Raw genomic sequence first — 12,660 nt, 5'->3', positions numbered from 1 at the left:
GATATCTAAAATGCATCTTCCAATGAAAAAAACTAGATGAACCAATGTAACAGAATTTACTATCCATTGGTCATGCAGTATCCTATTAAAAGACTGCATCTGTGCTTGTCTCAAGGGAATCAGAGATTTGAGGGATATCCACATTCCCAGAAAGAGATTGACCCATCCAGTGTAAGTAAGAGCTTGACTGTGCATTCAACAACCTAGAGCCAGATTGGAGATGGCTGAACCCAGCTTAAAAATATGTCAAAAATCTCATATATCCCTACAGAAAACATATGGTGCAGATGGTAGGCCAAAGGGCAGTTCTCTGAACTGCATGAAACAAACAATGGCAGGATGAATTCACTAGATATGCATCAGCAACATTGAACTTGGTCATCCACAAAAGTGGTGAAAAAAATGCCAACATAGATTGAGAAGAGGACTCCAATATTAACATGTAAGAATCAAAGAATTGGTTGAGACAAGAAAGATTGATGATTGTCCTTCTATTTCCCATTGTCTTGAGTAAAAATAAAACTTGAATAAAATCCTGGAAAAGTGGAATCAATTCTCACTACCACCCTAGCCAATAACTGATAACCTTGTAACAAAAATTACACTCCACTAATCAGTTTGGGGTGGGAATACCACAGGTTGAGAGGATAATGAAAGTGGAGAAGTGAGTGGAAAGATCAAACAAGACATGAAAACCATGGTGAAAGATTACCATGTGTCCATCCATTGTAACCTCATTTCTACAGACTCCACCCAGCTAGGGTAGACACAAACAATTTGGGACAATTTGCCCAATTGTAGGAATCTTGAAACTAAGGACAGAATCTATTATGAGTATCTATAAAACAAGGAACAGAAGCCAGGAGCTCAGATGAACAAAGCACAATCACACCCTGACTACCAGCAGGAGCCAAAGGAGGTCTATAAACCAATAACAACAAGTGACAATCTTTCATGATTCCAACACCTCTTGGAAGCCCTTGAATATCAAGGAATGAAGAAAAGGAGTCTTGTGTAAATCACAGAGGGCTACACAGGTAGACAAATTTCCTCCAACAAGGGATCTCTACCCAATAAATTTCAACAACAAACAACCCAGGAAACCAAATAAAGAGGAAAAGCTTATAAAATCTGACCAAACTGACAAAGCCCATGTTGAAAAAGTAAATTAAGTGCCACCTTGGTAAAACACAATATCATATTATGAGAACAGCATATGTACCATGAAACTATTTACTAAAGAACTTATTAATTTATAGGTAACTATATTTATGTTGCATTCTCCATATATGTAAAATACAGTAACATGTTATTAAAATAACTTGCATGCTATGAAATTATTCACAAAATAATCTAAGTTGCACTTCTCTTATCATTACGAAATTTTGGACATTTTGTAATAATAACAATTATAATAATATTTTCAAAAAATGTACCTGTTTTGGTTTTTAATACTATATATCTCTATTTTAAACCACCACAAAGATAATGAAATAACACTTTAGTACTATTAAAAAGAGTTCAAAAGTGTGCAATATAAAAAATATATGTTTTCTAACAATCTTTGAACATGTGCAGTTCTTTTGAATAACATTTTGTATTGTCAAACTGTTATTAGTAAAAGCTGATAATTCTCAGAAGGTCAGGATACAAAAGTTGAAGTTGAACAAATATGTTTTACAATGTTACAATAAGTTATTCAAATTCCATATATATAACTGTCTACTGTACACAAACACTGAACATTTGTTAGAAATGAAAATAATGTTTGACTTACTCTGCCACGAAGTAGGACTCCTTAGTCAATACAAGTATTGTATCCATATCTTCTTGGTCTGGATCTCCACTCCTACAAAATGCAAATGTACAAATTACAAATAATAGTGACATAATTGTATTTCCATATGCTACGTTTGAAAACAGATATGAACATTGAAGTAAATTCTTTAAAAATCTAACAAATGAAATAGATTACAGCTTGCAATAGATAAAATAGAACACGTAGTATATACACGGAGCTTTCTTGTTTTACGAGTTGTAACTAAAGCTTTTTTTTCTGTGAATAGAAATATTTATTATGTGAAGTACTTGAATAATCTAAAACACACACACACAAACATAAATGCATTCACAAATAAATAGGGAGGTCATCTTTATTCAGTAATCAGTTACACAAATGTTTACACAGTAAAAATATCTTGAAAGCAAATAAACTACGGTAGGAATGTGATAATGTTTTAGCCCAATGAGTTCCAGTTATTTTCTATACTAAACTGTTACATGTGTATCTTAATTAAATGCAAATATAAATAACATTCAAAAGTTACAAATGAATAAAACATGACACATGAAACCATAAAAACTACCTGAAAATATATCTATCATATTTATTACATTTAGAATTTTCATAATATTAGTAGACTTAACCTTTGTTTCTGATACACAAACACTTACGTAGGATCAGCATCAACCAAAGCCCACCCTCCTAAAATCACTTCAGTTTCTGGAATGAGAATTTTTTTACAATCTTCAATGAGTTGTTTGACACGTTCATGTTGTTCTTGTTCGGTCTGTTCCAACTCTGCATCTTCAACTTCTCGTTCAGAACTAAGAGAAAGGATGTCATCGCTAACAGGGTTTCCTGTCATTAAGTCAATTGTGACCTGGCGATATGCATCTTTAAACCTATTTACATAGTACCTAAAAAATAATAAAATGATCAAATATCTCAATCTAAAATCTTGTGTGGATATTTCATGAAAATTTCTACTGACCTCATAACTATCGCAATTTCAATGTTACAATAATATTATCCCATTTTTTTCTAACAAGAAATCAACTGAAAATTTACTTATAATTTTGATGTAAAAAAATAGAAAATATAGTTGAGTGAGGTGAAAAATAATATCAACCTTGATTTATGCTGAAAATCTTAAGAAAAATAACTTTACAAATCTGATTTTGAAAACTAAAACAAAATGGAAATGATTATCTCAATCATTTTTAATTCATCTTTCATTGGTTCAACATTTACCAAAATCCAAATATCAAACATTTTATATATTTTAAAATATCAAAGAACTCATGTAACTCACACACACAGTTTAGCATTAAGAGACTGACCTGCTAGCTGAATTATAGCCATCTTTCATCATTCCTGCAAATCGTCTTTCCCCTGTTCTTGTAAAATCACCCTAGTACATTAAAAATAATTAACAAAAATTTTTTTTGGCTTTTTTAGATATTTTAGTGAACAGCACTTTAGAGCATATTTATTTAAAAATTAAAAAACAGCTTTATAAAAAAAATATTTGCATAGTATGCATTGGGTATTAAGATGTGATAATTAATTTAACAACTTTCATTAAATATGTGTCAGTAGCATAACAGTTAACTAGAATATATAATTAGCTATATGTAATGGAAAGCAGTGAAACTTAATGCAACAAGTGTCTTTAAAGAAAACATGGAGGATTGATACTATTTTCATCTAATAACAACTATATTTATGTACAAACACATCATCAATAAATATAAAGAAATACCAGTAGATTATACCACTAAATAACTTAAAAGCTATAGATTTGTATGTAAAATAAGTTTACAATATAAATGAATAAATTTTAATTATATTTAACAATTTAATTAATTAGCTTTCACTCTCTAATGCAAATAGGATTGATTTGATTGATTTAGTGTTTCATGGCACAAAGCAGCTAGGCTATCTGCGCCAAACCTCCGGTAAAAAGGTAAAAATAAAGTAAATGTAGTAAAATACATAAAAGGAAATGAAAGTAAAACAAAAAAGTATAAAACCAATGTTGACACCTAGTCTACAACGTTGTAAAGTACTTACTCTAGCAAAATGGTAATGAACATAACCCGCCAGGAAGACTAACAGGTAAGTTCAAGAACCACCGTCAGTCACCTGAAGTTGGCCTTTCCAGTCCTGGTTCCGGGGTTATGTGTCATAGCAGCCATTATCAAAATGTAAAAGAATAGAAGTTTTAAAAGACGCATAGCAAAATCGTAATAATAAGTTGCCAAATGTCCAGTAAAAAGATAAAAGTCAAGTAAATGGAGTAAAATTTGTAAAAGTAAATGAAAGTAAAAACAAAACAGCAATTAAAACAGAAAATGGCATAAAAACCAATGTTGACATCCAGTCTACAAAGTTGTAAAGGACTACCTGTAGCAGAATGGTAATGATCATAACCTGCCAGGAAGACTAACAGGTAAGTATAAGAACCACTGTTAGTCATCTGAACTTGGTCTTTCCAGTCCTGGTTCTGGGTTATGTGTCACTATGGCCAGTACTAAAAAATAAAGTAGTAAAAGTGTGAAATGACATGCATCAAAAGTGTAATAACAACTCGCCAGGACGACTAACGAGTTGTTCAAACGGATAGTTCAAACAGCAGCGTTAAGTCACCTGAAGTTGGCCTTTCCAGTCCTGGTGTCGAGTTATTTAATGTTCTGGCCATTTTTCAATGTCAAATTGAACGAGGGAGAATAAAACTCTAAAAAAGGAACCACAGTTAAAAAGGTGTAATGAATAAATATGCAACACTTAAATGAGATTAAAAAGATTAATGGCCATTAAAAAATTAAAAACAATATCAAGGTGGACAGTGTCACTATCACCAATAACACTGTCCAATGTTACAGATAGACCCTGGGAAAAAAGATGTTTAAAATATTGCCATCGTTGAGAATTGTAACCATGGCAAGAAAGTAAAGCGTGGCTGACAGTGAGTTGAGTGTCACACAAACTACACATTGGTGCATCAGTTCCAGATAAAAGAAAACGATGAGTTAAAAAACTGTGACCAATACGTAGTCTAGTAAGAACAACTTCCTCCTTCCGAACTTTACGGAAGCTAGATGGCCAAAGTCCAATATAGGGTTTGATTTAAAAAAGCTTGTTGTCGCGTTGCTCACTCCAAGTGGACTGCCAGCTGGCACGGAGCCGAGCCTTGAAGACAAGACCATAGTCCATGTATGGAATAGGCACAGGGGTGATAGTGCCGGAGCAGATAGATTTAGCTGCCGTGTCTGCAAGCTCGTTCCAGTGAATACCAACATGGCCTGGTATCCAGAAAAATTGGATAGAAGTAGCTGTTAATGAGAAATGGGCCAGTCGGTTTTGAATATCAGGGTGTGAACCAATGTGAAGCGATTCCAGGGCCAGTATAGAACTAAGCGAATCAGTATAAATAGTGCAGTTGGAGTATTGCTCAGCTGCAATATGATCCAGGGTAAGAGATATGGCATACAGTTCAGCAGTGAACACAGAAGCTGTAGAAGGGGATTCTGCACGCAACTACTGAACCACAGCAAACCATAGCAGAGCCCAGTGAATTACCTGATTTGGAACCATCTGTATAAATGGGAACTGAAAGAGTGTTGGAAAAATGTTCATTAAATAAAAGACGGTACTTCCAATCTGGAGTATCTGCCTTTTTTAGATGACTGAAAGAAAGATCATGGCTTATTACAGACCCAATTCATCCAATTGCGCCCGGATGCGAAGGCCAAACGGAGCAATGACAGATCGTCTGTTCTGAAAAAGTACGGCCCACCGAGGAAGGAAAACACTTCTCCAAGTGGGATGCTTTGTTAAGGAACGAAGTTTCGAAGTATATTGTAAAGATAGTTGCAAACGGCGAAGGTGCAGAGAAGGTTCATGAGATTCAACGTATAAGATTTGAACTGGAAAGGTACGGAAAGCCCCAGTGCAGAGTCAAAGTCCTTGGTGATGAATGGGGTCCAGCATCTTTAAGGACGAGGGTCTGGCAGAGCCATAGACCATTGATCCATAGTTGAGTTTTGATCGAATAAGAGCACGATATACCTTTAACATTGAACATCGATCTGCTCCCCAACTGGTAGAAGAGAGGTAGAAGAACACGGAGGATGTTCAGTGCTCTTGTGCATTTGACCCGAAGCTGCTTTAAGTGTGGTATAAAGGTCAGCTTATGATCAAAGATAAGCCCCAAGAACTTGGTCTCTGGGACCACTGGCAGCAAAACTTCACCGATATGAAGTTCAGGATCAGGGTGGATACCCCGTTGACGGCAAAAGTGCATGCATACGGTTTTAGAGAGAGAGAAATTAAAGCCGTTCGCCATAGTCCACTTCAGTACACAATTAAGGGCAGTTTGTAGTTGCCGCTCAATATATCTCATGTTCGACGACTAACATGAGATGTGAAAGTCGTCGACATACAGCCCATTTGCAATAGTGAGAGGGAGTTGTTCAGTGATGGCATTTATCTTTATACTGAAAAGTGTGACACTCAAAACACAGCCTTGAGGGTTTCCAAGTTCCTGTACAAAAGAACGGGAAAGTGTCAAACCCACACGAACTTGGAATCTCCTGTCCATTAAAAAAATTTTAATAAACATGGGTAAATGGCCATGTAACCCATATGTATGGAGGTCTCGCAAAACGCCATACCTCCATGTTGTGTCGTAAGCCTTCTCAATGTCAAAGAATATTGATACAAGATGTTGGCGTTTGAGAAAGGCTTCTCTGATAGATGTTTCAAGACGAATTAGGTGGTCAGTAGTTTAGTGCTGTTGTCAGAACCCACACTGGGTGGGCAAAGAGGAGGTTGTTTGATTCGAGGAACCAAACAAGACGAGCATTAACCATCCTTTCTAAGGTCTTACAGAGACAGCTCGTCAAAGCAATTGGACAGTAGTTCAAAGGAATCTTGGGACCTTTCCCTGGCTTAGAGAAAGGTAAAATAATAGCCTGATGCCAGGCATCAGGAAAAACATTCTCCTGCCAAATCCAGTTAAAGACAATCAGAAAGACATCAAGAGAAGCAGGAGATAGATGGTGCTGCATGTCATAATGAACATCATCTGGTCCAACAGATGTACTGGCAGACCGATGAAGGGCCATTTTCAGTTCCACCAGCATAAAGGGACAATTATAGTCAAAGAAACAGTCAGTTCGAAAAGAAAAAGGTGAACGCTCTGCCTGAGTCTTGATGGCCAAGAAGGCGGAGGAACAAGCAGAAGTGCTAGATACCTGGCAAAAGCTTTCACCTAGAGTATCAGCGATGCTCCGGACATCAGCCACCTCCTGACCATCAGAGAGTAAGATTTAGAGGGGGACAGAATTGTAGTGCCCATTAACCTTTCGAATCCTGTCCCATATGATCTTGGAACTGGTGGTAGAAGATATGCTAGTTGTGAACTTAATCCAAGATTCCTTCTGGCTTTGACGTCTTACCCACCTAGCATGTGCACGGGCCCGTTGGAAAGCGACATGGTTTGAAAGTGTGGGATATCTACGAAAAGTATCCCAGGCCCATTTTTGAGCCTTCCGTTCTAAGTGGCAAGCAGGATTCCACCACGGACGAGGATATCGTGGAAAACGTGTCGAGGTTTTAGGAATACACTGAGCAGCTGCTTGTATAATACAGCCAGTTACCGCTGCCACACAGTCGTCTATTGATGGTTGATTTACGATGGCAGGATCAAGTTCTGCGAAAGCAGTGAAAGTGGACCAGTCTGCCTGATCCAGCTTCCACCGGGGCACGTGGGTAGGGTGGCATTGACCACAACCAGTCTCTCTCAAAAGGATTGGAAAATGATCACTGCCTAGTGGATTACTGTCAACCCTCCATGAAAAATGGGAGAATAATGAAGGGGAGCAAACCAAGAGATCAATAGCAGTAAAGGACTGACTAGGTGCATGAAAATAAGTGGAAGAACCAGTATTGAAAAGAAAAGATTGTGATCAGAGAACATATGCTCTACAGATCGACCCCTCCCATCAATAACAGCACTTCCCTAGAGGGGATGATGTCCATTAAAATCCCCCAGGATTAGAAATAGAGACGGCAACTGTTCAACGAGAGCATCAAGGTCTGATTGCTCATATGTCTTTCCAGGGGACAGGTGGAGAGAACAAACAATGATGGTATGACCCAAGGAAACACGGATGGCTATGGCCTCCAAGGGTGTGTTGAGTGACAAAGACAGGGTGGGCACATGCTGATCAACCAATAGTGCCACCCCTCCATGTACTCTTCCATCACACAGCCTGTCATATCTGTACAGAGAAAACTGCCGAATGGAGACTGTATCAGCAGTTTGAGAAATGTTTCTTGTAGGGAAAAACAAACAGGATGGTAGGAAGCAATCAGTGTTTTGATATCATCCAGATTAGAACGTAAACCTCGACAGTTCCATTGTATGAAGGTGGCCATTTTTAAGAACGGGTAGGTGAAGTGGCTGGAGAACCCTTCTGTTTACGACCACTTCTTTTTCCTTACTGTCCTTAGTCGGAGGAGGTCTATCAACCTCCATGGATCCTGCCTTGGGTCGAGTGGACAGGTCTTTGTTATTGGAAGGGGATTCCAGTGACTGAGGACGTGAACAAATGATTGTTTTGCCTCATGGGGTGGGAGAAAAAGATGTATCAGAAGAAATGCCTGCATTTGAAATTGAAGGATGTGGATCTTGAGGTTTATTGGAACGTATGGGAGGAACAGAGATGGGTGTGGAAATCGATACATCAACCTTTTTAACCATGGAGGTCAAAAGGCTTTTCATTTGTTTTGAAAACGATTTTCTTGGAGGCACAGAGAGATCTGTCTGCACTCCCACTGTAGTTGTGGAATGAAGTGCAGCAGCATATGTCCAAGATGGAGTGGTGGGCAGCAATTTCCGAGCCTCAAGATAACTAATGTTATGTATCGTTTTCAAACGCTGCACCTCTTTTTCCTCCAACCATTTTGGGCAAGAAAGGAAGTAAGAGGGGTGAGAACCATTGCAGTTGATGCAATGTGGGTCCATGTAACATTCATATGCATCATGGTCCTTGCCCCCACAATGAGCACATGTCAGGGAACCACGACATGATGTCTTTGAGTGGCCGAATCTCTGACATTGGAAACATTGGAGAGGGTTTGCAATGTATGGCCGAACCCGGCAAATGAGATAACCTGCCTTGATGGTGGCAGGTGCACGTGATGAAGTAAATATCAAAACGAGGGTATTTGTTGGCAGTGTAACTCCATCTTTGCGAGTGGAGATGCGCTCACTGCAGAAACTCCTTGAGTGGAGAGACCAGCGAGAATCTCTGACTGGGAGCGTTCTTCAAATCCCTCTCAACAATAACTCCTCGAATTCAAAGTAGCATGAGGTGTAACCTCAATAGGTATATCCCCACCTTTGAATTCAAGAGGAATTCACTGTGTTGGGATGTGGATGTTTCAACCAATACGTCTCCAGATCAAAGCTTCTTTACTGACTTTGGATAGCCAGCAAGTCCCTCTAGTCCATTCTGAATAAAAAAGGGGAACAATTGCCCTAAAGGTTTTTCCAAAAGAGAATGTAAAATAAGAAAATGAGGTACGTGTGTTACAGATGTTGAAGATTGCTGTTCAGAGTCTTCAAGACGTGGTCGCTTACCCATTGACTGTTTTTTCACAATTTTATTTAAATTTTTTGGAGGATCCATAGGAAAAAGGAAAAATTCGGTACCCACTGACCCCACCCACCATGGAGCCCTACAAGGGGACTCACTACAAAGTCAAGCAAGGACAATGCAGCAACACCAGGGTTTCGTGAGCTATACCCAAACACCAGCATCAGACACAATGTCCACAACACCGGTTGAGAACTTCCAACACTGGTACTTGGTTGGACCCCTCAACCACCAGGATCCTCTCCTCCCCTTCATGGGTCGCCACGCACGGCAAACAAGTGGGTGGATGTTTAGATCCCAGAGAAGGTAACCAGATAGAACAGAGCCTTCCCTGGGAGGTCCCCTCACCACGAACAGGAATCCACACCGAGGGGGTGCAAATAGGAACTAGATTATGCAACTGATTAGTGTTCTGGTTCTGATAATTAAACATTTCTTATTAACTGTATTACTTAGTAGTCTGATTTGTCATTGTTCAAATACTTTGATTTAATGTATGAAATATATGTAATTCAGCTAGTTAATAAATGTTATAATTGTTTTTTCAGTAGTCAAAATGTCTTTGTGCATTTTTTAAAAAGTAATATTTTTTATTTTGCAGTTGTTTAGAGTTTAGTTTACATATTCTATAAAAACAAGTATAAAATAGTTAATTTGAAGTAGCCATGGGGTTTTGAGCCTGTTTTACTTCACCATGTAGTAAGTAACCTTAGTTTAGTTATGTGAATAATGTTATGACATTTAAATGAATTAATTATTTGATAACGTACAGTGGATCAACTGTTTAATAATTGTACATATACAAAAATAAGGCATTATTTTGTTGGCTATACCCTCTGTTATTAACTATGTCACAGATTCTCTTTAAATTTCACCTCAGTTAAAAAAAAAAACGAAATCTCTAACATATATATACACAGTTAATTAGAAGATTGGTAAATAAAGACTTTTTCCATAAATGTTTTGGTTACTAAAGTACTGAGTGCCTATTTTTGTAAATAAATTCCAAGAGTCAATTTTCTGTTATGTGTTCAAAATCAACTGATATAGGAAAAAAAATGTTAATGTACCTCATGGTGTTCATTTGTTTACTAACAGGCTATGATGAGCATTTTCATTGTGAAAAGGTTTAATCTTTTAATGTAAGAAAAGATAGCAACTGATGTGTTCAGAGGAGAAGTTTGTGTGTGCATTTTTATAGCAACGCCACATCAGGCTATCTGCAGAGTCCACTGAGGGGAATCAAACCCCTGATTTTAATGTTGTAAGTCCATAGACTGTACCAGTGGGGACCAGAGGAGAAGTAAGTAATCTATGAGACAGCATATAAGTAAAGGTTTTTGAAGTAGCTTTTAATGTAATTAAAGTGGTATAATTAGAAGTGATATACTTAGGTTTAACATTCCTATTTAACTAAACTTTAGACTTAAGGATAACTTCAGAATTCATCAAAGACTGTCACAGTCTACTGTACTGCATGATGATAAAGTGGTATCAACATCATTAACAGAAAAAATGAAAATAATTAGCTTATGATGCAAGAAATAAAACACAAGGTATGGCTTTGTCTACTTTAAAAAATAGGAACAATATTTTGCATTTGTAAGAAATGTATGGAAATAATTTTTCAATTATTATATAACATCACACTTTAACCCTATCTGCCCTGGCATCATTCACTACATATGACCTGAGATTTTAGCAGCTTACATTCAAAATTTTTTAAACTACTTTTTGTTTATGTTATACAAATTAGTATAATATATAGTCTTAGCTAATAATCCATATTTTAATAGTATAACAGTTTTAAGTTCTTAATTTTATCAGGCAATATTTTGTATAAATCCTGAATTTTTACCCTAGTGTGTCCAATAAGTAAGAAATTTAATGTAAACTATTCACTATAAAATTGTCATTGTTCAGATAAACCAAACATTTATAGTTTTCAATTTTGATTGGTTATAGAAGCATCAAATGGAATATCAGACCCCTCTTGCCACACCTTTCTGTCACATTCTGGCTTTCAGAATTTGTTAATAGTTCTATCTTAGATTTAATTCTATATTATCTATAGCAAAAAAAACTACAAGGTTTTCATATATCAAATGACATATTACACAGTGTTATGAACAAGTTTTATTGCCATGGGAAACAACAAACTTAAATCAACTTGTAATGGCTCTTGTTGCACAGGTAGAAGGCCATAAAAGTTGTGATAATTAGAGGAAATTGTCTGCTTTTTGCATGTTATTATTCTATGTTCTTTGATGTATTATTTTATTAAATAAAACTTATTTTGTACATTACTACCACTAGTATTAAAAGTAGGATTAAGTGTAATAAACAGTCAACAGCAAAAAAAGAAAAGTTTTTAACTATAACCTAAAGATGACAAACACTGCTTTATGAGTGAGTAACTAACCTTTAAAGCTGCAGTACCTGCATACTGTCGACTAATTATATCACCATTGTTGGCCCACATCACCTGAAAAGCTCGTCGACAACTAGAAGGTAGCTTTCCTTCTGGTCTCAACAGTCCAAGTCTTAGAAACTAGACCAATGTATATCAAACCTTAAAATCTATTTCACATTATAAATACCAACAGACATGGAGAAAGATAAATTCCAGTCTTCCTATAAGTGAAATAAAAGCAAATCAACTTCAATATTGCAATAGTCCCATTAGTTCGTTAATAATTTCATAACACTTAACCTCTCACTGATACAATACAATATTATTGATTTAGTTAATGGTTCCAAACTATGGATACATGAAGTTGGTGATAATGTGAAGAAGTTACAGGAACTTCATGTGAAGTTATGAACTATTTCTTTAGTTTCCTGTGGAGACTGAATATGTATACACACAGTTTTACTTTAAAAAAGATTAAATATTATGCACTGTTACTTCAATATGAACATTTGATTATTAAATGCAGTCTACAACTACTGGTTAAGTCAAATTAATCATATTTAAACAAATTTCCTCTGAAACATGCATACCTCAAAGAAAATACTATAGGAGTCATCTGGACATCCCAACAAGTTGAACTACAACTCAGTCCTACCTGTGTATCCATCACTGCCTTGGCTATAGCAGTTTGTACAATGTTTGTTCGATCAAGGCAGTCGATACAATTTATTCGAAATGTTCCTGTCTGATTACAAATGAGACCATGATTGTCAACCCTAAAAATAAAAGAAACAAAT

The 12,660-nt window shown here is 36.6% G+C and overlaps 1 protein-coding gene across 3 annotated transcripts in view; it reads right to left on the bottom strand.

Moving 5' to 3' along the window:
• The window catches only part of sp3 (phosphatidylinositide phosphatase spermathreecae), a 61,892-nt gene that overhangs the window by 21,466 nt on the left and 27,766 nt on the right, over positions 1-12,660 (bottom strand). For all 3 annotated transcript variants that reach the window (XR_013029293.1, XM_076506015.1, XM_076506027.1), the window contains exons 10-14: positions 12,519-12,639; positions 11,873-12,001; positions 3,124-3,194; positions 2,455-2,700; positions 1,778-1,849 (exon numbers count right to left, since the gene is read on the bottom strand). Coding sequence is in view for 2 of the 3 variants with exons in the window: in XM_076506015.1 (XP_076362130.1) it covers positions 1,778-1,849; positions 2,455-2,700; positions 3,124-3,194; positions 11,873-12,001; positions 12,519-12,639 (639 nt within the window). In the remaining variant the exon portion in view is untranslated. The remainder of the gene's footprint in view (positions 1-1,777; positions 1,850-2,454; positions 2,701-3,123; positions 3,195-11,872; positions 12,002-12,518; positions 12,640-12,660) is intronic.

The sequence above is a fragment of the Tachypleus tridentatus genome, chromosome 1 (genome assembly GCF_004210375.1).
Source record: "Tachypleus tridentatus isolate NWPU-2018 chromosome 1, ASM421037v1, whole genome shotgun sequence".
Classification (NCBI taxonomy): Eukaryota; Metazoa; Arthropoda; class Merostomata; order Xiphosura; family Limulidae; genus Tachypleus; species Tachypleus tridentatus.
The sequence above is the reverse complement of the archived record's forward strand: the minus strand, read 5'-3'. Positions and strand labels throughout refer to the sequence as shown.